Here is a 27,318-nt window from a genome sequence, read left to right as displayed (position 1 = left end):
TATTTCCCCACTTCATCATTCACCTGATCCCTTGCAGAATCAACCACCCCATAGCCTGTCATTCCCCACAAACAAGAAACAGTGAATCTCTTAGGTCCCAGGGTAGGTAAAATTTTCTTTTTTAAGGGTTTTAATTATCAATAATCCGCTTGTAAGGCATTTTAAATAAGTGCAAGATTTTGACAAGGAGGCAAGGACTACGCGTGTGGTTTGTCCTCAATTCTGCGGACGAATAAAGCCTGTTTATAACTGTGGGGAACTCGCTTGCTCTGTGGGTGGGAATCTAGACTAGTCCAAAACAAGGGGGGTGCTAGTAGAAAACGAACTCACGGATGTAAATAATGCGCGTGAATTAGCTTCGTAAGAATCCTAGAGGTGGCTATTTGCTCCTACTAGTACTAGCAACTTCCCTATCTCGTCGTGGTTAGAGATTACGCTGTCTCTGAATTCTGTACTTTACCTTAGGGATTTCCTCAAAGCAACCGCCCGAAGAGAAGCAGGCACAAAGTGACCATGACCCCGAACAACACCGGAGACATGGATGATGTCTTACCAAAAGAGCAAGCGATGCATGTTGAGGATAACTCGAGACCTGAAATATCTCGAGAGCACCGCGAATATCTGCTTCGGCGTCATGGAACGCTTAAGTTAAATCCCTTGCCATCGGATGACCGGGCTGATCCTTTAAACTGGCCCAGCTGGAAGGTACGTGAGATCCGGCAATTTCAGCACAACTTTAGCAACTGCTCATGTGTTATTCCTAGAAACATACCACCTTGCTGCTGGTGGCATTTCACTCCTTCATGGCCAATTTCATTGGAGCTGGCGTGATTCCTGCCTATGACACCTTCGCCGATATATTCGATGTGTCAGTTCAGGATGCCAGTTATTATACATCTGTTGTGGTATGTTTACAGCCGAACAATGTCCGATGATACAGAATTCTCATCATATCTTCACCCTTATTAGATTCTTTTCACTGGCATCACCCCGCTATTCTGGAAACCTCTCTCAGACCGGTTTGGCCGTCGTCCCGTGTGGCTAGTGTCAACCCTGGGTGCTTTGATATGCAACGTCGGTTGCGCGAAGTGCACTAGCTACGGAACTATGATGCTGTGTCGTATCTTGACTGCCACTTTCATCAGTCCTCCCCTTGCTATTGGGACTGCTGTTGTAATGGAGGTATTTTTTCAACATGAGCGTGGTCGGAAAATGGGAATTTGGGCGTGGGTATTCGTTCAAAAACACCCCCTTTGATGATTTACTGACATGCTTTTGAACAAACAGACTCTTTGTCACACTCGGTCCTCCATGCGGCCCATTTGTAATGGGATTCGTCACCTACCATATCGGATGGCAATGGATGTACTGGATCTTCGCAATAATCAACGCTCTCCAATTTATTCTTTATCTGTTTCTCGGCCCCGAAACTCGTTATATGCGTCACCACCCTTTGGGCGTATCCCAAACCCAAGTCGAATACCTACACTTTCGTCGTATCGACCCAAAACCCTTTACTCTGTTTGAGTTCTACCAACCTATCTTATTAGTACGATACCTCGAAATCATGACACCTGTGGTTAGCTACGCTATGGTGTTCGGCTTCTGTTCTGTCATGAGCACTGTCGAGATTCCGGGGCTTTTAGGACTGAAGTTCGGCTTCAACTCACAAGAAATCGGATTGCAGTTCCTCGGAGTCATTATCGGGACCCTAACGGGTGAGCTAATGGGTGGGAATCTTTCTGATCTAGTTATGCGATGTGGCGCCAAAGCCCGAGGGGGTCGTCTCCCCCCTCTCGAGTTCCGATTATGGGGGAGCTATTTAGGATATTTATGTGCAATAATTGGTGTAACGGTGTTTTGTGTGCAGTTGGATCGTGCACCACCGATGCATTGGAACGTAACTTTCATCATTGGTCTTGGGATTGCTGCATTTGGTAACCAAGTCATCACCACAGTTTTGATCATCTGTACGTCCATTTCCCCCTCATTGCTCTGTCTCTGTATTCGTTTTCAAAGAAACCACTAATAAAAAGGGGTAAAGACTGTATAGACTGCCATCCGGACCAATCCGCCTCTATTGGCGTCTTCGTCAGTCTCGTACGCCAATTATGGGGCTTCCTGGGTCCCTTCTGGTACCCGGACATGTTCGCCACCCTCGGATTACGCGGTTCTGCGGGCCTCATGGTTAGTCTTATCATTGCAGTAGCTATTATTCCGGTAGCACTGCTGCATTGGAAAGGTGGAAGCCATCGTGAGCAAAATGAGGATTAAGCAAAATGCATCAACTTTGCACCGAGCTACAGAATTTTGGGTTCACAACATGAACTAAGTCTGATTATATCCCCTGGAGATAGGCTGAGGCAACAAATACATCAAATATTTTACAATATTCTGTAGCTGGGCCGACCGGTCACGGCGAAGTCTTGCATATTCGATAACATGGCAAACCTAGGTCGCGCCAACTTTTTCTCTCTTCATCATTTCAATACAGTCTGATACTTCCAACATAGATGCTAGTAATATAACACCTTCTATCATATATTAGATATTCAGAATCACAGTGCCCGTAATTTTCTCTGAGCTGGATCCAACAGAGAACAGGTATCGGCCTTTCGCAATCGCCCACTTCTGACCCATGGTATCCCAGTAGCTGATATCCCTCCTACGGATGCTCATGGTGACACTGGTAGAAGCGCCAGGAGAGATATTGACCTTCTCAAAGCCCCGTAGTACACGCTTTGGTTGCGCTGCTTCGGCGGGGAAGCTGAGATAAAGTTGAGCAACCTCAGCCCCAGCGACGCTACCTGTATTCTGAATTTCAGTTGTTATCTGGATAACTTCTTCCCACAAGTCTTGGTGGCCGCCGAGGCCGAGACTACCGGTTGGGTAGCGGGAGGCCAAGGCTGAGGGGTTAGTCACTTCAGCGGTCACGGTGCCAAATTTGAATGTGGTATACGAAAGACCGTGGCCAAACTCATAACGTGCAGTGACATTCTGCTCGAGAAGAAATATTAGCTCGCAAAATCCACCAAAGGCACTGTCCTCAGCTACCGTGGAGGCTGAATGAATTTTCTAACCTTGTTATCAAACCACCTGTAGTCGATATAAGCTCCCTCGGAAAAACTGCAGTCGGCTGCATAGCATACGGAGGCAGGATAATCACTGGCATTACGACCGATGGTGTGAACTAGTTTACCACTGGGGTTTACATCACCATAGAGAACATCGACAATTGAGTGACCAGACTCCTGGCCAAGCATGCCACCGTAGAGGACAGCAGTCACGTTCTCATGGTCTATCCAAGATTCCACAGGACGCGGGCCAACAGTGTTGATGACAACAATGGTATTCTTGCACTGTGCCGCCACGCGCTTCACCATTGAGTCCTGGTCTGTGTTTGATAGCTCACCGCGATCCGCACCTTCACCCGAGTAGGTGTTCAAAAAGACGAGACAGACTTCAGCATTCTGTGCGTAGTTAGAGTAGGAGTACGACATGGATGTCCCCTCACCACCACCACCGACTGCACCTGCTGTGTTGCTGTTGCTTGTTAAAGCATAGGTATCATTCATGAGCCACCAAAACATGCCGCCATTTTCGACTTGACGAGAGGTAAGAGCCATGTGGGGGTCAACAACATAAGCAAAGGACCCAGAACCGGAGCCCGAGGGAGATACCAGATGACCTTGATACGTATCGCTACCGGAGCCAGTAATAGTAAAGGCGTGGTTCGGGCCGGCTATCGTAGGACCAGCATGTGCACCAAAGGCAGCCAGAGTGTGTGGTCTATTCAATGGAAGACCGCGACCACCAGATATGTTGTTTTTGAGTAGCACCAACGACTCAGCGGCAATCTGACGGATCAGGGAGGAATGATTACCGCGCACATCGCGGTACTCTGTGGAATCCGCCACAGAAGGCTGCTTCCTGTTGTCAAGCCCAACGTAAAAATAGCCAATAACATTGCGGATCGCCATGTCGTCCAATCTCGCCTGTGTTAACGACCCGTTCCGGATACCAGCTGTGATGATGCTCTCGGACCAAAGTGAACTAGACCCAAAGTCCAATCCAGCATTGGCCGAATTGAAAGAAGTCTCTTGAGAGCCAACATCAGGAACAACAACTCCAGGGAAACCTAGTTCGGACTTAAGGAGTTTGCTGAGGGCGACTTCGTTCTCGCAAGATAGCGTGCCGTTGATTCTGTTCATCGCGCACATCACAGCGCCCATGCCAGCCTTTATTGCATCTGCAAACGGCCAAAGATACACCTCATGTATTGTTTTGTCATCAGCGTTGGAGGAGTACGCTTGAGTAGCCCCAGGACTGAGGGTTCTGGATCGATTTGTCTCCTGCTCGTACAGGAGGTAGTGGCGGCCAGTGGCGATCACCCCGGCTGCATTTTGACCAGATATGGATTTTTCCATGAAAATGCCACTCAGATAAGGATCGGGAGAAAATGCCTCGGCCTGACGACCACCCCAAGGGCTGCGACCTAATGGACCACACTCCGGCCCGTAGACCAAGTTATACCCCATGCCATAGAATTCTTTGCCGGTGGCCAAGAATTGTTCATATGCAAGATTACGATCCCAGGTCATCGACAAGGCATTGGCACCAGGGAAACCGGAGACAAAGTAGTTAAGATCCACACCGTTGACTCCATCTTTACCTTCGAGTGCTGTCCACACTCCATCAATTGAGCCTCCCGTGATGATCGTAACTTTCTCGGTGTTGTTGAGGGATGAAACAAGTGATTTGGCTTTCTCGTAGGCAGTTCCATACAATCCCAGCTTGACGGTACCTGACGAGAGCAATGCCGAGGTTGGCGTCTTGTCTGTCAGGGATAGTGCAATCGCACTCAGAACCGGGATCAGATAAAGCCCCCAAAATGGCTTCATAATGATGTAGATAAGGATAAGGAGCTCGGTATTGACGGAAGGCTCCTCAGAGGTGAAAGAGAAACTGAAGAACTTGGTGTTTTAATGCTCATTTATATATGTACAAGGCTCAGAAATCCTTGTTCAACCATGAAAACACCTTTCTCAATCTTCTTAATATCGCACCAAAAACCCGAACAATTAGTCTAATAGTGATCTTCAAGAGGATGAAGATTGCCCTTCTGTATTACCTAGTCTGGATGAAGCTGCGTAAGTTCTAGGCCAAAAAATCAACTCTAATTGAGTGTCTCCTCATCGTCAGGCCCCACAAGGCTCCGGGTGGCCCCACGAAACTCCGGCTTGGCACATCATCGTGATATCGAATCTACTTTCAACCATGATTGTATTCAGTTATTGGCTTCTGTAGACCTTCCAAATATGGGTTGGTTTCAAATATTTCCATCCTCCGGCTCCGGGAACCCCTGTATATACTTACTCAGCGGTTGTGACAGCCGCTGGCTCCGGCCATTTTGCCGCGAGTTTATAATCGGAACGTTCCTCAATACATTGCGACAAGGACCCACCAACGTTTGCCCAAAAGAAACGTGGATTCAACTCTCAAAATGGAAGGAGAAAAAGGGGGTATTTGGGTCTGTCCGTCTGTCCGGCATCTTCGAAGAGTCCAAATTCTGTTGGCCGCTCTGCAGCTGTTTATGATCGCTATAAATAGTGGCATGCTTCCCTGTTTCTTCCATGGCATCCATCATATCTACCCAAAGTCGGCGATCATTAGATAATTGCTCCTGACAGCAATCTTCACATATTTCAGTGCTCTTCCTCATGAAGTTCCCTACTCTCCTCGGGTTCCTGACCCTGGGAGCCATTCCCCTTGCCACGGCTCTAGGCTCGAATGATGCCGCAGAAATTGCCAGCGGCTCAATGCCAATCTACGGCGATGATACCGCGTCAGTTGCCTTCCGACGAGCCATGGACCCCTCAGCCGCTCGTTCCAGATATACTGGATTCAATCAGTCGACAGAGGTGCTCAAGAAAGGGTCTATCCGCCGCCACGGAGCCAAGGCCCTAGTCAGTGATATACTCTTTGAACGCGACGTACCCATGAAGTTGCGGGACGGAACCACAATATATACCGATGTCTTCCGCCCTGTTGGCAATTACCCAGTTCCAGCCATTATTGCCTGGAGTCCCTACGGCAAAGAAGTCGGCGGTCAATGGCTTGATGATGTCACTGACCGATCCGGCGTCCCGCTTTCGGAGGTATCCGAGCTTCAAAAGTTCGAGGGCCCTGATCCCGCGTATTGGGTTGCACAGGGCTATGCTGTGTTAAACCCCGATGCCAGAGGTGCTGGTTCCTCTGAAGGAAACATCACCTTTTGGGGACGCCAGCTCGCGGAAGATGGCTATGACTTCGTCGAATGGACCGCAGAGCAGCCGTGGTGTACTGGCAAGGTTTCCATGTCAGGAAACTCGTGGCTGGCGGTTTCACAATGGTTCATTGCTGCCGAGCAGCCACCCCATCTAGCAGCCATCGCGCCCTGGGAGGGTCTCACTGATATGTTCCGTGACTCGAGCAACAGAGGCGGCATCGCGGCGGCTGCATTCAACGAAGAAATCATCACAACTTTCTCGGGTCCCAATTGGATCGAAGATGTGCCACGCATGACCGTTAACCAGCAGCTCATGAATCACTACTGGCAAGACAAGATAGTACGACTCGACCGAATCAAGGTCCCAGCCTACATTGTTGCTAGTTACACCAACGCTGTGCATACTCATGGCTCCTTTGAGGCCTTCCGCCGCATTCAAAGCCAGGAGAAGTGGCTCCGTGTTCATAACACCTCAGAGTGGCCGGACTACTATGAAACCGCCCATGTGCATGATCTTAATCGTTTCTTTGATCATTATCTCAAAGAAGAGAAACACAACGGCTGGAAACAGACACCGTCCGTCCGCCTTGCTATCCTTGACCCTGGCCACCAGGATGAGCTCAACCGTCCTCAGTCAGAGTGGCCTGTCTCTGGTCTCGAAACCCGATCGCTCTACTTGCAAGCGAACGGCTCTCTTGATACCCAGGCTCCTGCCTCAGCTGCCACAGTTGGATACAAAGTTGGTGGTACCTCAAGTAATTTGACATGGCCTTTGCCCTTTGAAGAAGTGACCGAGTTGATTGGATATACTAAGCTGCGTTTATGGGTGCAGGCTGATGGCTCGGACGACATGGAACTGGCCATCACCTTAGAGAAGACTGATGCCAACGGCGATTCCTACATAGTCACAGGGGGCAGCGAGACATCGGACATTGTTTCGTCCACGGGATACTTGCGCGTCTCCGCTCGCCACCTGGATGAAGCACAGTCTACACCCCTTGAGCCCTACCAAACCTTTGATCGGGAGCAGCCCCTGAGCGTTAATGAGATTGTTCCTGTCGAAATCAGTCTTTGGTCAATTGGTCTACGATTCCACCCTGGGGAGCATCTGCGCTTGACAGTCGCGGCAAACACAGTTGTTCGTTCCGACACCGAGTCTGGCTTTGGCATTTCCGCCGTTCCCGTACCTGCTGCAGGGGGCACATTCCCCGCTGCATCGAACACCACTTTGAAGGTCCTTGGTGGGTCAAGCAAATTACCGGACAATATTGCCGCTCAGCGCGTTGCGACGCCAACAAGCCGCAACAATGGCACCCACTTGTTCCACGTTGGTGGCCAATACGATAGCTACCTGCTTGTTCCACTGAACGTGACATCCTCGGTCGATGATTCAGTGCCTCTTTGATCTTCGTCTGTTTCATGGTCTCCATTTTCCTGTTGGCGGAGAGATCATTCGTTCTGACAGTCTTGACAGCCTCACCTGGCAGGTTTTGCAGCTGGTGAAATTATCCGCTATTCTTTTTCTCTTCAATAATTCACTTTGATATAGATACTTCGCTCAATCTAAAGAATTATTCCAAGCTTAGCACCAATTTGCTGGCTCTTCGTCACTAGCAAAGTTATTTGATTTGGGAAGGCATGACATGTAAGATACCTATACATATTGAAGAGGGAAACGCTCAAGACAGTATGCTCTTCTGGCATACGGGTCAATTCAGCACTCGTAATTGCTCTTCATACCAACCAGGGCATACAAGAACAACTGGTATGTCAATCCAGGAAGTGAATTCAGGGAGGTGTAGGAGTGTGTATTCTTAATCTGTAGCTATCTGCTAATCGGGTGGTCGAACGCGGCCACCAGGCGGTGTCAGGGTGGGTTCCTGGGCGTGATCTCACTTTTCTCCGGGCCGCCTGAAAGGTCGTAAGACTAGGCACGATCACATCCCAACCAACAAAGCACTAGACCCGGAGCAAGAGAATTCGTTACTTCTATGGATTGATACCTTAGACCCGGCCGATTCTCCCCCGACCGCAGGGCAAATTCAGGCTGCTACTCTACAAATTGTTCGACGTCATGAACGCACCCGCATGCTCGGAAAAAACTGGGCGTATGACTTTATCGCCCGTCTACCTTCACGCTTTGAGACTATTAAGCAAAAGCCGATTTACATAACCGCTGTGCCAAAGAAAGGGAGGCAAGGCTGTTATGTAGTGAGAACTATGTCCCCCACTACAATATGTAGCGAACAGATTTACCAAATGCGCACGTGCAAATACGATCGCCGGCCTTCCAGCCGATCGGAAGCGCATCCAACTAGAACAAGCATTCCTCACTACTTCAATGATTCCCTTCGCGGGGTGCCATATTCGGTCTAAACCTGTGAAATTCTGTAGGTTTCGCAAATATGACGCAGTCAACCATAGCGACAAGCATCGTACAAACCCGGATAGTGTTTACAACTCTTCCAAGGTTCATGTCCACCGACCCTTGCTGTAAACTGAGAAGTAAGAATCTTTGAATCTTGGAAGTGGATAAAAAGTTGGGTACGCCGAGAGAGGAACTTTGCCCACTTAGGTAAGTATTCCAATAAAGAAATGCTCGTAGCAGTGTATGCACACAGTACAATATCATGCAATTATATATGTAACTCCACAAATTCAGTGACACGCGATATTGTTTCAACCAATGATGTCTCCCGTGTCCCCATCGTTTCTAACAAAGCTGGTATGAGGGTATTGTGATAAGATGATAGCATGCCAACCTTGGAAGTAGTGATATGCAATTGAAGGAACTGGTTTTCAAATAAAACCGGACAGTTTGTGTAATTCATCGTTCATACATTTAGTATGGCACTAGGTAGATGTATTGTGCCGTGAGAATCAATGATGGCAAGCACATTCTCCATAGCTAATAGCCGATCGGAAACGACGTTCTGACAAGCAATATCTCGCATGGTTTGTATGCCGGCATGAATGTAGGATGCATTGCTCAAAGAGGCATTCTCATCTAAAAGACAGTGGTAGCCTAGAGCCAAGCAAGCGCTTTCAATGAATGAAATATTGTTGGAAGAGTCCTGCAAGGATTAGCTAGCAGTCTCGAGGGTGATGAAAGATATAAATACCTTGAGTATCGACCCGGACTTGCAAATATCTTCGAGTAACGATATGATCATTTTTGCGGATGAGACGGCTTTTTCAACACCGTCTAAGAGCCACGAGCTGTTCGAAATATCCCAAGCCTCGAAAGCTCCATTTTGGTATTCCGTGCTCTGAGACTGGCCTTTACTTCTGTCCAATAACGCTAGGAATGGACGGTGTGCCACGAGCATAGCGTAATGATACACTAGACTGACATTAGCGCCAGCCGACAAGTGTCAATCAACCCAAGGAGAGAACGAGACGGGAAAAATTACATATTAGCAGCAGATAAGATGTTGTTTGCCTTGTTTCATCTTGTAGTGATCCTCCAGAGCTAAATCCATACAATGTGTTAGCAAGCCTTGTGAGGAGTTTCTGTGCTTTGTCTGAAGATTGTAACAAGTCATGCACTGTAAATTCATCGCTGTTTTGAACCCGGTGAAGTTCATTAATGACTTGCGCAAAACTAACGAGGGCGGCCAAGACAGGCTCCTCATAACAGACAATGGCATTCTTTATATGCTCGGCACCAAAAGAGGAAGGGCGTCCAAGCGAGGTACAGACATAGCTGGATCAGTGTCAATGGGGGTTTCCTTCCAGCAACGGCGATAACAAAGTGGGGGCAAACCTTTCATAGCAATAAAGCGACAGATAGGTAGTCCTCAAAACGTTGCGACCACGAGAGTCATCCCGTCCATCTGTGCAGCTTGCATGCTGCAGCCCGCTGCGAAAGACCGCCTAGTCGCATCGCCAAGTAAGGCGTAGGCTGAATCCACCCGGCCAACCTGCCACTCATACTGGGCGTATTCCTAGAAAGATCAGCCTGATGACTGGACTAAAGAGAAAGGCTGAGAACGTATCATTAAAATTGTCGCTTGAATTGCGGGAATGCTGGATAGTGACCCGGACATTTCATTGACCAAGAACTTTGCTTGTTGAAAAAGCCTTTCTCCCCAGTGATCCTGTTCGGTGAAAGTCGTCCCAATCGATAAGGCAGCAAAAAGAACCGCGTGCTGCGCGGGGGAAGAGTTCCTTGGAGCGCCTGGACAATATAGTTGGTTCAGCCAGCGCTCCAAGGAGGCGGCGGGTTGGAAGGGAAGCATGTATAGAAGTGTAGACGTATAATTCCTCAAGAAGCGGTTGGCTAATGTAAAAGGGAGTAAGCCGAGATTGATCTTTGTGTCCTGGGACGTGCTCGAATGGAGATCATGTTGTGAGTTGGGAAAGATCAGGCGACGATATCCAAAAGCGTCCAAACAGTTGTTAGCCAAAGTGATCTCATCGTGTCCACTATGGCATCCACCAATCCAAGAAGAAGGGAGCAGATGATAAAGATTGAGGAGTAATGAGATATTGGAAGACGGTCCAAAAAATGCATTACATATCATTTCTTCGCCTAGAGAAGATTCTTGATGGGTGGCATGGAAGGGTTGAATGAGTTTTGCTGCGTTGAAATTGGCCGTGCTTGTGACAAGCTCCTGATGGTGTGGCGAAGCTGTTTTTCGGCGGCGAACCTGGCCGAAGACACAGGGACTTGACCGTTCAGCACAGCTTCTGCAGGGTTCATGTCCGTCGCATTTGAGCTTTCGTCTTCGACATTCCTCACATGCTCTGCGAAGGCGTGATGACAAGGAATGACCTAAATGTGCTGCCATAGTATGATATGCGATTCTGATGAAGGGCCCAACACAGTGAAGGGAAATAGACGTGGAAGAACAAGCGTGAATCGTTTTACACTTTGCACTAATCTGCTTCTGGAAGAATTATATAATGCGCCATTCAAGTCATGTGATCTATATAGACCTCATAACCGCCCGCGAGCGGCCCTCTGAGGGCCGCCCGCAGACCCGCACTTTTGCGGGCGGAGGGCAGGCGACACCCGCCCGCGGGTCGGGCGGGTCTTTTTTCCGCCCTCACCAAGCGGCCCTCCAAATATTTTGAGGGCCGACAAACAAGACAAACAGGCAAAAAATATGACTTTTTTAATTACGCTATGTATAAACACTGTTTATAGACCTTTCATATACGTAATATTTAATTTTCTTTTAATAGATAGATTATATTAATAGTTAGATTTATAAATTACTTTTAAATATATTATAGAACGCGTTATTTAGATAGTTTATAAATTACAGAGTTTTGCTTAGAAAGTGGTAGTACTACCGTATATCTCAAAAATATATATCTAATATTAAGATATAAGTTCTATGTTTTTACGCGATTTCTCGATTTTTATAGACTATATTTAGTTCAAAATTTAGTATTATACTTATAAAGCTTACTTGAATCTATAGTCTAATTTTGATCTTTATACGATGCGTAGAAGGTCATATTACAGCAAGTACAAGAGGCTAGTTATGCGGGCCGATGAGGGCCGCCCTCGAGCGGCCCTCAGAGGGCGGAGGGTCGGGCGAGGGCAAGCAAGTATCCGCCCTCCGCCCGACCCTCGCGGGCGGAGGGCGGGAGATGCCGGCCCTCTAAATGTTTTTAATGAGGTCTAGATCTATATCAACATAGATAACGCTTAGGTGCCTACCTGAGTACGTTAGTATACATGTAGTCTTGGAGATTTTTCATCTCGGTATGAAAAAAATAATTAATATTTATAGGGGATTGGTATAGGGACCCCCCCTCCCCGTAATGCGACCCCCCGCCGCTGCCTGAATTCTCAGTACCGCCTTCCCAATTGGGTGCGACTAGACTGCGACATCGCCCATGGACGGGCGGGTGGGCAGTGCCCACGGGCCTTATGTAAGCGGGCGATGGGCACTATCAATACGCCCATGGACGGGCCCTACCCCCATTGTCCATGGACACCGTGGGCGCCCGTGGGCCTTTTTAGTAAGCAAAATTAGCGCAACACGTGATTTTAATTGACAGATCTCAAAATATTTCAACTAAATTTATATTTTTTATATATTTACAATCATAATTCCGGATTTTTAATAAGATATATATATATATATATACTATAATTTACTTAGACCTTGCCAACTCCCATGGGACTAGAAAAATTTTGGTCCCATATCCTGGTCCCATCACTCCCATGGGACTAGCCAAAATTTTGGTCCCATTACCATAGTGGTCCCATGGGAGTCCCATGGGAGTGATGGGACTCCCATATGGTCCCATGGCATACATATTTTTGCCAAGCATTTCCTATTTTGGTTGCACAAAAATGCTAACTCAGCAGATAAAATACTGTTTTTTACAGGTGTATCAACATTCTCACTTCAAGTTTGTAGCAATCTAACTTTTTTATATGGCATACTATTAAAAATAGAAGATGAATATCTCAGCCATATATTTAAATATTATATTCAAGCAAAAGTAAGCTCAAATATGTAAAATTAGGTGTAGGAGATCAAGAAGAAGTTGTTGACTTAGTATCATGGTCAGTCAGTAGAGATATATATATTCACATACATGCTATACTCTCCAGTTTCAACTAAGCTCTACACATATTAAAAATTATACCAAAATATAATAAATCCTTTTTTTTTACAGCATTAGATACTATAGATAGGTCTTTATTTCATCCTTTTATTTCAAAACTACTCTTAATATCATATTATTGGTATAGAAATCAATGTCTGGACTGCGACATCGCCCATGGACGGGCGGGTGGGCACTGCCCACGGGCCTTAAGGCCTTTTTAGTAACTAAGTAGAATTCCTTGACCTCGTGACCTACATTATTTGTATATTTTTTCTTTATATTTTTAAGTAATTTAATTATATGTACATAGTAGTAGCATTAGCATATAGTAGGTTTAGAAGTATAATGATTTGACACTACTGCCAATTTTCTGACCGAGGTCAGAAAAATGAGCTTTAGAAGCCTTTATACAATGACTTGATACGACTATCAATTTTCTGACCGAGGTCAGAAAAATGGCAGTAGAAGATACAATGATTTGATACGACTGTCAGTTTTTTGACTGGGGTCAGAAAATTGAGCTTTGGAAGCCTTTATACAAGAAATTCCATCAAAATGCTAGGGGATCGGGTTGACCCTCAAAACTGACTATACCCCTGACTTGATGGGACTCCCATGGGACCCCCACTATTATAAAGCTTGCTTAACCAATCGGGGAGCTGTAAATAGAAGGTCTTACTATCTTATGATCTATCTTCGCGCTAGTTATTACTCGGCCTACTATAGAGTACTCAAGGTATAGAGGATAGATGCGATCGTTAATCAGAAGATTTTTGAGAGGTAAGTCAAGATTATTCTATCCTTATTATACTCCTAAGTCCCTCCCCTCTTTACCCCAGTCCTCTACGATATAATGATTATTGGAATATCATGTCTCAATACGATCTTTATGCTGAGGCTAGCCCTTCGTCCCAGATTGCCTCCTCGCAAATTGGGATACCTCCACCATCTTCACTCTATAATCTTGATTTGATAGATGAACCCCTTACACCAGACCATTCGATTAGCCAGCAGCCGATTTATAGCGTACCACCATCCTCAGTTGTTCAGTCCGAAATTGAATCAACACCTCTTCCACCTAGTCTTCGTCGAATCGGTCTACGAAATCAAAAGTTCTGGGTTCTCTGGACTATGGAGAATAAGGCAGAGTTTATTGAATGGTGGAGGAATACAACTGGTGCTCATCCATACCCTCCACTCCATAAAGTGAACTTCGAAGCACGATATATATCTTCTGCTTGGGATCAGTTTGACCAGGTAGCACACTATCAAACTGGAAAACCAATGGCACTCTGTCGGAGATGTGGAAAGGTGCTATCGCACCCATCATCAACCTTGAATGGGTCGGAATCCCTAACTGCGCACTTGAGTAGCCGCGCATGCAAAACTGGCGCACAAAAGGACTCAACCCAACAGGATATACAACAATCGTTTGAACTTTCGGTAAGACTAGGGTCTTATAAATAATCTATCTAAGGCTAACTTCTATATCATTCTTAGTCAAACCGTGTATCTACTCGAAAGGCCTTTAATCTACAAAGATTTGAGAGAGCCTAGGTAAAATTTATCGCAAACTCTCGCCTTCCATTTCAAATCCTCCGGCACCAAGAATTCCAAGATCTTATAGCAGAGGCACAGCTTTTACCACAACCTTTGAGCCTTCTTTCACCGAAAACTGCGCGGCGTCGACTCTAATCGATTGTCTAGGCAGAACAGCAAAAGCTACTCTCCCACCTCCCCGCTGGGGCAAAGCTCTCGATTGCTCTTGACTGCTGGACCTCACCATTCCAACAAGCGTTTATAGCGATCATAGGGTATTTTGTGGATATCGATTGGGTATATTATGAGATACTTCTAGGCTTTATGCCGGTTCATGGCTAGTATACCGGCGCTCACTTGGCAGAGGTTCTCCTCGGTATTCTTTCTGACCATGGGATCGTTGATAGGGTGATTGCAATTACTACTGATAATGCGTCAAACAACAAAACTATGGTTGAAAGTCTTTGTGAATCGATCCGACAGATAGATCTCCCGGATTCCACTGAGATTATACGGGTTCTATGCCTTGCCCATGTGATTCAGCTGAGTCTAAAAGATCTTCTTGGCTTGATGAAGGCCAATCCAAAGAATGATAAAACCGCGACCGTATGGTCAGAAGAAAATGGGGGCATCCTTCAGCAAGCAAAGCTACAGAAGGGAATTATTTATACACTTGCAAAGGTATATATCTAACCTCTATAAAGGTATCTTATATTAATCATGATTATAGGTTCGCGCTTTCGCTGTATTCATCAATGCTAGCCCACAGCGACGGGAGGCCTTTCTGAATCTCCAGAGCGACGGAATAAAGCTGGCTCCAATCCAAGATGTCCGCACTCGGTGGAATTCCACATATCTTATGCTCCAGCGTGCCAAGCGCCTTCAGACAATATTCCAGCGGTATTGTACAGAGCACCAGCGCCCTGAGTTCCACATCAGTAAAGGGGAGTGGCGCCAAATCGATTACCTACTCTGTATCACAAAGCCTTTCTACAAGTGGACGGTCGGTCTATCAAAGATCAAGACAACAACCATTCACAATGTTTTTATGGTATATAACCGGCTATTCACACATTTTGAACAATCCTAGGCCCGACTTCGTCGTAAGAAGGTGCCCTAGAAGAAGGCTATGCTAGCGGCTCTTGAAGCTGGAAGGGAAAAGCTTTCGGTATACTACCAATTAACAGAGGAAGCCCATGGTAGCTTATACGCCATAGGTACCATTCTTGCTCCCCAGTATAAGCTCAAGTTTTTTGAAGGCCCAGAATGGTTAGGTCAGGTTCAGCTCAATGATACTATTTCCTCTTGGCATGATATATACAAGTCTTCGCTTTATAGCCATCTTGAAGACTATTCGAAACATCAGCCAGAAAGGGAAGTACCACCCACAGCGATACCTTCGGCATATTATACAGAGGATGAAATGGCAAGCCTTCTCGCTGAGGATCAGCCACCGCCCCCACTACCATCAAAAGCCACTGGTTGGGAAGAAGAACTTAAGGGATATCTCAATCTTGGTAAGTTTATACTATCCTTTTACAATTTTACGAACCACGTTACTAACTCTCTATAGAATGGAGCGCAACGAATCCATGCCATTTCTGGAGGGAGAATGCGCGTAACTTTCCGACACTCGCAGGACTTACACGGGACGTCTTTTCGATCCCAGCCACAGGCGCAGGTGTTGAGCGTCTCTTTAGTACTGCTCGCGATATTTGCCATTACCGACGGGGCTCTTTAAATGAATCGACGATTCAAGATCTAATGATGCTCCGTTGTTTATCAAGGTTTGACATTAGAGATGAAGAAACTGAGGATACTGTTCAACCTGAATCCGTTCTTAACCAAGACGAAAGAACAGAGATTGACGAACAAAGGGAGGCAGGACTTCCTGACTATACGCCAGAGCCAATCAGTGATGGTGAAGATGGCGAAGACAGTGTAGACGATGAAGCCGACAACGTTAATCCAGACAATATGGATACCGCCACAGAAGAGGCAGAGCCAGATCATTCTATACGCCACCAATTACCAGTGATTCCGTTCAGTCAACAACGTCCCCAAAGAGAACGCAAGCGACGAAGAGATGATGATTTGTATACTTATACATAATAGAGATAGATTAGTATAGAATTTTTTAACAGCTGTTAAAATATCAAATTCTACTGTCTATCAGAAATTGCGCTCTAGATATAGCACTGCAAATCTACTATTTTTGTCCTAATACCAAGCCCAAAGTATTATTATCTCTATTCTTTGAGTAATTAAAATACCCAAAAAAACAGTGGCATTCTTCATAAGTTATGCAGGTCACATTTTTCTACATGTTTGCACTGTTTACAGTCCCATGGGAGTCCCATCAAAGTCCCATGGGAGCGGACTGGACCGCTTAGTCCCATTCTTGGCACTCCCATGGGACCACTCCCATGGGAGTTGGCAAGGTCTAAATTTACTATATATCTAATTTTTATATATATTTAAGACAACTTTATATAATGGTGGGCATCGTGGGCATGCCCGCCGTGGGCATGCCCGTGGGCCTTGGGCGTTATGGACGGGCACTCGAAAATCCAAATAGCCCAAGGCCCACCGTGGACGGGCGATGGGCACCTCCTAGGTGCCCATGGACGGGCGATGTCGCAGTCTAGTGAAATACAATAATACTGATATTTCTTATACTGAGGATTAAAGTTAGACTTCCGCACGACCCAGTTTGGGTCGAAGGTCTCGACCCAGAACCCAACCCAGTCTGGGTCTGGGTCGAAACCTCGTAACCCAGGACCAACCCAGACCCAGTGACTGGGGCCCCAGAAAACCCAGTTTAGGCCCAGTTCGACCCAGTTTGTGCATAATTTATACTTAATTTTTGCATTAATTTATGTCTTTGTAATATCCAATACACCTAATATAACTTACTATACTAAAGTTAATAGAGATTTTATATTATAAGCTTATATATATACCTATTATATCTATATATTACTTAAAAATATTAGAATAGAATTTAAAAAGTGGGTGGGTTTTCTTATTGTTATAAAGATATATATATATCCTGCAGAAAGGTACATCACTTTCTTCATATACCATGTAATTTATTTTCAACTTCAAAACTAGAATTTGTATAATTCTAAACTTACATAGATATAAATTACTATTAAATATATATATATTAATTAATAGATACTAATATTACAAAGGTTAATACTACAATTACAGCATTCAAACATTGTGTATTTTTCATAAAAGTGTGTTTGCACTGTTTATAACCCAGTTTGGGGCCCCAGACCCAGTACTGGGTTACCCAGCCCGACCCAGACCCATTACTGGGTCGAAGGGTTCGACCCAAAACCCAACCCAGACTGGGTTGGGTCTGGGTTGGGTCTGGGTTTTACTGGGTCGTGCGGAAGACTAATTAAAGTATACCATCGAGTTGTTCCGTTAGATAGCGATTGGTAGACTTTTTAAGCAGAGGTAGGATCCATATCTAGTATAACATTGCCCCAAAATGTCGAGCCTAAGTCTCGACGTAATTCCCAGATTAGCGGAAATTTGGGAACGGGGAGGCGCAGGTACAGCTTCGCAGCCCCTGATCATCAAAGGGATGTGGGGGCCGGAATAATCACACCTCCGCAGGCGCCGCATGATTCATTCCTTCTGCCTTCTTCACAAACCTTTATCCGACACAACTTCGCCAGTGGCAGGACTGGAAGCACCAAAGGCGGTTGTCCAAATATCAATACCAGTCTTCTGCCTACCCCCGGAACTCGGGGTTAGACCTTAACCTCTCCTTGCCGAATCCTTGCAGAGTTTTACCTAACTACATGGCACTCTCCGAACACGCAGCGTCGCTGCTAGCCACCTTTTCTCTCCTGACCGCGACGATCAGTTACCTCATCAGTCCTAATCTACAAAAATCGTTCCTTCAAGGTGTCAAATGGAACATCTGGTTTTTCTCTCCATTCCGGTCCGGTGCAATTGCCACGAATGTAGTCACCCTGTTAATCGGCTACAGAATGTTGAACATTGCTGAAACACATGTTGGCCTAGCGCTCCTCGTACACAATGGTTTTCCACCTCATCTCGGACATGGGTCCTGGTCGTGTTTCGCACGGCGTGCATTTCTCACTGGAGCAACTCTCCCCTTGTACATGATGCTGCTAGCGTCAACGCAGGATCGAACGAACCAAGTCATTACGACGTCATTAATCGCACAGACCATGCTGGCTGAGCTCTCGACGATTTACAGTGTGGCTTCGTATGAACTCCGTGAAGGCTGGCCTCGCCGTGTATTGGTGGAGGGATCTGTCTTTTCTGCCGATCGTCTCACACAAGACCATGGCAAAAACAAGGGCGAAGCGAGTAGATCTGAGAAAAGAAACGAGCATAGAAACATTGCACCGACCCCTGTTCTAACAGATAATCTCTGCGATCGCATACGCCAGCTCTCACTATCAGCGGCTGAACCATATGCCAAACCCGCCTCACAGTCCTTTCCTTTAGGGCAGACTTCCAAATTAAAAATGGTCTATGATCCAAATGTCCCCGCCCAATGGACGTGTGGGCACTGGCGTTGTCTAATTTACGTGATCTTGCACATATCTGTGCGTGCAATCTGTTGGTCGTGGTCATTGATCGAGGTTGGGTCTACCACCTGGCTTTTACACTGCGAACTGGGGCCAGTGATTCTCCAACTTGCCGGCAGGTTGCTGGAAGGAAACATCTTAAATGGCGTGCTCTCCACGCTATACGACTTTTGTGCTGCTTTGTTCATATTCCTATTCGTCTACATTGCCTCCATATTACTAGTCATCCGCCTTCTCTTTTTTACGCCCCTGGTTACTCGTCTGGTTGACCAAATCCATATCCTACAACGGATCCAGTGGAAATTCCAAGACCTTGCCGAAGTCGCTCCAATCATCTACCAGGTTCTCAAAGCCTTAATTATACTCTTCCTACCTGGAATTTCGAGTTATTATGGAGCTCTAGCCCTAGCATCACGTGCTATCGGTTTAACACAGGAGAAACTCTCGTGCGTTCTCGAGATCATATTGATTTTAATCCTTTACATTACAGTATACCGCCTTGCTGTTGTTTCGGAGCCAAATGCAGCCCCTGACAGCAGTTCAAACACCACTGGCTCAGGCCCGGCACACTCTGATCAAAAGGAAAATACGGGCTGGGCCGAGTCTGGATTCCCTCAAAATCCGGAGGAACTTTTTTCTGTGATATTCCGATTATCTATTGTCGTCCCCACCTTGGCCGTTTGGATTTTCCTTTATCGTTAAACTGCAGTGTCGACGTCTGTAGTAATGCAGCTGCGTCTATTAGCCGAATACAGGCACATATTAGAACCTCCTTTCTATGATATTTATATATTTTATATTTTTTGGACAGACTTATAGTATATATAAACTTATATGTGAAGCCCGTTTATTTTTATCTATTTTATTTAATTCTATCCTATGGGGGAGGGGGGAGTGATTCTATTAGCCGAATACAGGCACATATTAAAGCCTCTATTCTATGATATTTATATTTTTTATATTTTTTAGACAAACTCATAGTATATATAAACCTATATGTGAAGCCTGTATAATTTTATCTATTTTATTTAATTCTTTGGAAGGGGTTGAAGTTTGTTAACTGGATCTAGACCTGGCACTGCACCTCGGGTAACCCTACCGACCCTGCACCTGCACCTCCATTTGGGCGGTGTAGGTTCAAAGATTCCGACCCTCAGGTGCGGTAGGTTGAGCACCGCACCTCATGAGGGTAACCCTGAGGTGCCCCTGAGGTGCGAAAACTATGACTAATATGCTAGAAACGTGACTTGGGGGTAATTGCATAAATTATGTAGAATTGGGCTGTATTCTTTTGTAATTGTAAGCTAAAGATTTATTACTGTATAGCCTTACAAGAGGATTGAGTGCATATCATAGGTCATAGTTTCATGTTTGAATAGGGCTTCAATTCTCACATTTGCAGTGATAATATCTATTATACAGTATGTTCTCAAGAGTTAAACTATTAAGTTATATACCCATCCAGTAGTCTCGATTTCTTCCGCATCCTACCTGATACACGATGCTGTGTATCAGGTAGGTCAGGCGACACGGAGACCCTGCCCTTATCTATCTCCGGAAGTTCATCGCCTTCAGATTCCTCCTCATCACCAGAAAAGACCATAGGGCGCTTCCCGGCAGCAACTGCTAAGAGTGGTGGTATATCATGATGTACCTCAACATCTTCCTCATCATCACTGATAGCGTCGAAGGAGTGTGTCTGGATGTCAAGTGCTTCAGCTGAAGCTGCCATTTCATGATCCATAAGATACTCTTGCAGAATTAGCCGCTGCTCCTCCTTCAAGTCAAATCTTGTTGTACACATATACAACATGATATCGCGAATAGTCTCTGGGTTTAATGAACCCCGGCGGTAGTGGCATATATCCCGGGCAGAGTTAAAAAGACGTTCAACTCCAGCACCAGTCGCTGGAATTGACATGATATCACGGGCAATGCGGGCAAGAATAGGGAACTCTCTTTGATGATTCTTCCAGAAGAGTCTAGCTGAACCATCGATAGTATCTAAGAATATTAGTTTTATGATCATATAGACTTAGTGCTAACTTACCACTCTGGAGATATTTAGTGAGCTCGTCATATTGCGGACCAGTTGATCCCTTTGAAAGATCACGCCCACATGCCCTCTCAAGCTCTGACTCGGTTGTCATTAAATGGCTATCAGACTGAACCATATCTGATGGTACATGTTGGCGATACCTCTCTAAAAGTGACTGGAGACTCTCACGGTATTCCTTTCTGTAGTCCTTTCCAGTCTCTGGATCTGGGTCCCAATCACTTGTTGAAAAGAATTGCATTTTGTTCGACGGTGCTAGGATTGTCCCAATTGCGTAGAGATCACCCTCAATACTATCAGTCATACCATAGTATTTGATCAATTTCTCTTTTGCAGCTTCAAGGGAAGAGAGCATCATTTGTTTCCAGTGAACCTTCTTCCGCTGAAGTTGAGATATTGACCTTTCAAGATGATCAAAGAGCTTGTTGTAGATCCTGAAGACAAGGTGGATACTCGAGTCTTTGGTACGACATACCAATGTGGTGAATGTAAAAAAGGCTGGAGGATACAAAGTAGATAGTCAATCTGTCGCCACCCCTCTGAATTTAATGCGAAATAGGGTTGATTGAAGTCCGCACAGTACGAATTGTACGTAGTATAAAGTCTTCTTGCCCGCCGGAGCATTAGGAACGTCGAGTTCCATCGTGTACGAACATCCTGGATTGGGAGGAGCTGTGACTGAGTATTGGACTGGAGGTTTAAGAAGTTTTCTTTGCGTTGAGGGCTCCCGTTGATAAAAACTGCAAGACCTCGGACCTATAAGTAATAGTTAGTATTATTCACAGTTCATAAATAGAAGCATACCTTGTTTAATGTATCAGCGATCTCATGCTTCTGTTGGCGCGAGCGGAGTTGACGTAACCGATCGTCAGGTAATTCTGACTCAGCATTATCATTCCTCGGCGAAGCCTTGATCTTACCAAGTAAATCAAGTAGACTCAGTTGAATGACATGGGCAAGACAAGGCACTTGAACAATTGTCGAATCTATCTCCGGGTCTGACTGTAGATCCTTGATTGACTCATTCACCGCTGTGATAAGTGTCTTATTATTAGACGCATTATCAGTTGTCACCGCTAGTATACGGTGAATGATCTGGTGCTGTTGTAGAATTCGAATAACAACTTCACCAAGGTTAACGCCAGAATGAGTACCAGAAATTGGCTCAAAGCCAAGGAGTACCTCACGATACTCCCATTCCTGGTCTAAAAAGTATCCTGTGATAGCCATGAAGGCATGTTTAAATGGCGAAGTCCAACAGTCAAGGGCAATCGACATCTTTGCACTGGGTGGGAGCTGTTGTAGAGTCTTTTGTTGAGACTCTTTGACGAACTCTCGGAGACGCTCACGAATAACCTTTCTTGATGGGATGCTTGGTAGTGTAGGTGCTAGTTGGGCGTAAGAGATAAGGTCGTGGAATTCTTGATGCTCGACAAAGAGGAAGGGTAAATGTGATACAGTGATCAGATTAAGTAGCTTCTGCTCCCATATTTGCTGTGTAAAGGTAGGTACTGGTCTTCTCTCAGCCTGAAATATAGTTAATTAAGGATTCGTCTTAATATTCAACAAGAAATATAGGTAAACATACTGCGTCACTAAGTAGCTGGTGGACACTACTAGTTCCCTGGAGTGCCTGCTTCGGTACTCGTTGTCTACATCTTGGACCATCAAGGTGCTTCTGCATTGTTGATGTCCCTGTATGATTCGTAGCTGGATGCGCGAGAACTGTGCGACAACGTTTGCACATAACGCCTGGCTTTCCATCTTTGGTGTTTGCAACTTGTTGGAACCCTTTCCAGCAATCTGCACGACGTTTGGTAGGACTTATATCCCAATTGAGATTTTGCTTCGACCTACCATAGCCAGTCTTAAGCCACCAATCCACGAACTCCTTTGTCATTTCTGGTGTACAGATAATGAACTCGTTGATACGGTCAGGCTTAATTCGCGCAAGGGTGTCTGGAGCGAGTGGTGAAATGTGTGACTGAGGGCTAAGAAGGTCTGGAACTGATCCAAACTGGCTTTCGGATTGGTATTGGCTCCGGCTCTGGCTCTGGCTTTCGCGTTGGGAGAGGGAGTCTTCGGGGAGGAGGAAGTGTAACGCGTCATATGGCACCCCGTCTTGACTATCGAAGTGAGACGATGGGTAGATGTCTGAGAGCTGAGACATAGTAGGTTCAGTTAGCTAGATACTAGAGAAGAAGAAGATAAAAAACGTACTGATTGCTTTACATGAAAAGATACATGATCTTCTTGGGGCCTCTGTTTGACCCTGTTCAAGATGCTAGAATTGATCTATCATCTTGAGTATCTATAAGTAGATCCTATTGGCTAGTTCAGTGGGTAATTTGTATAGTAACCCTACCGCACCTCAGTGCACCTCACCGCACCTGAGGGGTAAACCTAATTAAACCTCATCGCACCTCGGTACACCTCGCTACACCTCAGGGGTAAACCTGAATAAACCTCACTGCACCTCAAAGTAACCCTCAGGTTGAGAAAATATTATAATCAGAACAGCTAAGTCTAACAACTGGGAAGTTTGAACTCAATTCATGATGTATCTGTGTTAGATATTCTTAATTCTCTAAGACAACATGATAGAAGAAGATTTGACGGTTACAATGATATCAAAATAAGGTGATTTTGACAACATCTTGAAGTTCTTTACACAAAACTGTAGTTATGCCTTTGAAGATACATAAGGTAAACAGCATACTCGATATATATATCTGCAACTTTACATGCTGTTTTGTCAATAACCCTTATTGACCACTTCCAACGTCGAATTTCTTTGTATTTATTTAGAGTTTATAGGTAACAATACCTACTGTTTACTTTTACATAAGTATTTGTTCATAAATCCTTATGTTGATAGAGTATTCACTGATATGGCTTCAGGCTGACGGAACAGGTGTAAAAAACAGAGATGAATCATCCATTTTATCCAGCCAAAAGGGGTAAGGTGTCAGAAATTTATGCATATGCGGGTTGATGAGGGTAACCCTGCACCGAACCTGTCGACCCTCAGGTGCGGGTCAGGTGCGAAGGTCCGCACCTGAACCTCCTGAGGTGCAGGTGCAGGTGCGGAGGTACTGCACCTGTGGGCGGTGTAATGCCAGGTCTAACTGGATCGGTAGCTTTAGTTCAAAATTCCGAATCGGGTTAGCGTTTAGTCGAAAATTCCCAAAAGGGAAGCTTTGGTCTAAAATGCAGAAGTTATCATCTGAACTGAACTTCTGTATTTTAGACCAAACCGAACTTCTGTATTTCCGACCATCGCCTACTCCCACAAATTTGACCACGCTATATATCAGTTTTAAGATAAAAAAGATACTAATTAGTACTTCTAATAGTTAATTACTACTATATAAGTATAATTTCTGCTTATTAAGGGAGAATATAGTCTGAAATGTAGTAGTTAGGTATAGTTAAAATAGATTATAATCTGATTGTTACCAGCCAGTTCTTTAAACGAAAGAGTGCATTTCAACGAAAATACTAAGTACAGAGAGTAAAAAGAAAAGGAAGAAGAGGATTGGTGGGCACAAAGGTCCTTTGTGGGGCCTTTGTGCAAACCATGCAAACACCATCCTCCACGTGTCTCAACCCGGCAGGCGGTAAGCAACGGCAGAACTGCAGTTGTTGTGAAGGGCTGAAGCTTTATTGATTCAATTAGGCTAGGCCAACATGCTGTTTACATCAATCTTAGAGAAAAGGTAACTATCTACTGGCGATGGGGGTTTATGTATGTTATGGGCACGTGCCTCACGTGATCCAAGCCGGGCTCTGGCCCGTTACAGTACCCCCCTTTAGATTGATCCTCACAATAGGCACGATGATGTCGCCGTCGGCGTTGAAACGGTGCCGAGAGGGCCTCGGAACGGGCCCGTATCGTCGTTCGTAGTCATCAAGTGCTGAGCAGCTCTCAACCAGATCCAACCTCTCCCATGTCGTTTCTGCATATCCCACCCATTTCACCAGAACCTCAGTCTGTATTCCCCTACCAACTCGTTTCTCCCGTGTCGACAATATTTCTTCAACTTCGTACTCCAGCTCGCCACCGACTAGAACTGGGGGTGGCTGCGAATCGTCCACGATTTGTGACGGAAACGGGTCCGTTGCGGCAGGTCGAATCAACTCTACGTGGAAGACTGGGTGTATGCCAGAAGGCACATTGAGGCGCACAGTGTGGGACGTAGGCACCTCTTCAACTTGGTATTGTGCATGAATCCAGTCTAGTTTCTTCGACGGGCGCTGAGAGCGCACGTTTCGTAGGTTCAACCATACCCGATCTCCTACATAGTAGGTAGGTGCTGCTTGCCGAGATCGGTTTGCATATTCCTACTGCTTCTCCTGCGCTACTGCAATCGCTGACTGTGCCCAATCGGTGGCTTCTCGTAGTCGATTCACGAACGTTTCGCCAGCGCGTGCGGGCTGAGTCATCATTGTTCCGAGAGCGTTCGTACTACTGTCTTCGATTCCTAGGGGGTCGATATGATACCCATAGGTAAAGAAGAACGGGGATAAACCTATTGAGGAGGCGTCTCGGTTGTTAATCGCGATAGCTACTATTAGTAGTAGCCCTATCCAGTCGTCCTGAGCGTAGGCAATAAACGTTCGCATAATCCGTTCGACCTCTTAGTTCGCTCGCTCTGTTGCTCTATCTGATTGGGGGTAGAAGGCGGTAGATAATCGTCGCTGAATCGATAGTTTCTCGCAGACGATTCGCCAGAACCCACCTACGAATTGCGAGCCTCGGTCGCTCGTGATCGTTAGCGGGAGTCCGTGGTATATATAGAAATGCGTTAAGAAGACTTCCGCTACCCGTCCTACCGTGATTTCTATCATACCAATTAAGATAACCCCTTTTGTCAACCTATCCGTTATAACCAATAGATTCGTGGCTCCGTTTTCCTTCGACGGGGGTAGGTCTATGATAAAATCTATTGCTATTTCGGCCCAGATTCGTTGGGGAATCGGTAACGGTTTTAACAACCCGTGTTTCGTATCGCGCCAGACTGTGCTCCTTCCACATACCGTACAGTTTCGTAGGAATCGTCGTACATCTTTGGCTGCGCCGGGCCAGAAGAACCGTCGAGATAGTATCGAGTATGTAGCGTCTCGTCCTGGGTGCCCGGTGATATAAGAATCGTGAATCTTCTGGATGATCCCTGTGCGTAATGGCTCGCTGTCTGGGATCTATAATCGCTAGCGGAAATATAGTAGCCCTCGTTCATCGAGGTGACATTCCGATAGGCTAGTCTTCACGCCCGTTTCGGCGGCGATTCGGCGGTCTCCCTGCTGTAGAGCTTAGGAGTATAGCTGATATATGCCATCTGTCGCCCTGCCCTTCTTCCATTCCTCCTGTAACTCGGGTTCTTCAAAGAGGGAAACTGGGGTATTGAAGTCTAATCGCGCTTCTTCCTCTAAGGCATCGGTAACTACTTATCTTAGTCTGCTCAGTCGAACCGAGACCTTTTCGAAGAGGGTTCGGAACCGATTCGATAGTCGTTCGTCAGTAGCATCCTGTGGCATATCTTGGCCCCGTCGTAAGAGTGCATCGGGAAGTACTGCGAGCTTCCCAGGCCGATAGTATAACGTGAAGTCGAATTCTGCCATTAAGCCTGCCCATCTCATCTGCCGTTCACTAAGGTGCTGCGCTTTGTTAAAGTATCGTAGGTTTTTATGGTCTGTTACGATAGTGAATCGTGGGACCATCTTCAACTTAGGCCTCTATTCCCGTAGTGCGCGTATAATCGCTAGCAACTCCTTATCGTGAATCTCGTAGTTCGACTCTGCTGGGGTCAATTTCTGCGAGATATAGGCACAGGGGGCCAACTGGCCGTCGTCTTGTCGTTGAGATAGTACAGCTCCCGTAGCCCATCCGGATGCATCGGTTTCTACTACCGTCTCTCTTTCTTCTTCGAAGTGTGCTAGGATTGGGGCGTTAATAAAGAGGTCCTTAAGTTCTGTAAAGGACTGCTGGCAAGCTTCATCCCATTGGAACACCACGTCCTTCTTCGTAAGCCGGGTCAACGGTGCCGATAAGGCAGCGAATCGGGGTATAAACGATCTATAGAAGTTAGCGAATCCGAGGAATCCGCGTATATCGCGTACTGATTTCGGGGCTTCCCACGCACGTATTACTTCCACTTTCTTCGGGTCCACGTGAATTCCCTCGCCTACACGGATAATGAATCCAAGGTATTTAACAGAGCTCTGTTCGAACTCCGACTTTCCAATATCGCATTGCAACCCCGCGTCCTTAAGCTTCCGTAGCACTTCGTATACTT

General features: G+C 45.9%; 4 protein-coding genes across 4 annotated transcripts; 3 read left to right on the top strand and 1 right to left on the bottom strand.

Annotated features, from left to right (window-relative positions):
• Positions 1 to 513: 513 nt before the first annotated feature.
• N7487_009083 (Major facilitator superfamily domain general substrate transporter) lies at positions 514 to 2,274 on the top strand (the record flags this gene model as incomplete). The annotated part of the gene is made up of 5 exons (XM_056876813.1): positions 514 to 705; positions 765 to 905; positions 970 to 1,226; positions 1,288 to 1,970; positions 2,045 to 2,274. The coding sequence occupies 5 exons, from the start codon at positions 514 to 516 to the stop codon at positions 2,272 to 2,274; spliced, it is 1,503 nt and encodes a 500-aa protein (XP_056725393.1).
• A 270-nt stretch (positions 2,275 to 2,544) lies between these two features.
• N7487_009082 (glycoside hydrolase family 3 protein) lies at positions 2,545 to 4,901 on the bottom strand (the record flags this gene model as incomplete). The annotated part of the gene is made up of 2 exons (XM_056876812.1): positions 2,545 to 2,997; positions 3,081 to 4,901. The coding sequence occupies 2 exons, from the start codon at positions 4,899 to 4,901 to the stop codon at positions 2,545 to 2,547; spliced, it is 2,274 nt and encodes a 757-aa protein (XP_056725392.1).
• Positions 4,902 to 5,720: 819 nt separating this feature from the next.
• On the top strand, positions 5,721 to 7,673 carry N7487_009081 (CocE/NonD family hydrolase; the record flags this gene model as incomplete). Its single annotated transcript, XM_056876811.1, has 1 exon — positions 5,721 to 7,673. The coding sequence occupies one exon, from the start codon at positions 5,721 to 5,723 to the stop codon at positions 7,671 to 7,673; it is 1,953 nt and encodes a 650-aa protein (XP_056725391.1).
• A 10,531-nt stretch (positions 7,674 to 18,204) lies between these two features.
• N7487_009080 (uncharacterized protein) lies at positions 18,205 to 19,668 on the top strand (the record flags this gene model as incomplete). Its single annotated transcript, XM_056876810.1, has 1 exon — positions 18,205 to 19,668. One exon carries the CDS (start codon positions 18,205 to 18,207, stop codon positions 19,666 to 19,668), a length of 1,464 nt encoding a protein of 487 aa, XP_056725390.1.
• Positions 19,669 to 27,318: the final 7,650 nt, after the last annotated feature.

Source organism: Penicillium crustosum (assembly GCF_028827405.1).
Source record: "Penicillium crustosum strain IBT 35664 chromosome Unknown utg000004l_segment0_segment0, whole genome shotgun sequence".
NCBI lineage: Eukaryota > Fungi > Ascomycota > Eurotiomycetes > Eurotiales > Aspergillaceae > Penicillium > Penicillium crustosum.
The sequence above is the reverse complement of the archived record's forward strand: the minus strand, read 5'-3'. Positions and strand labels throughout refer to the sequence as shown.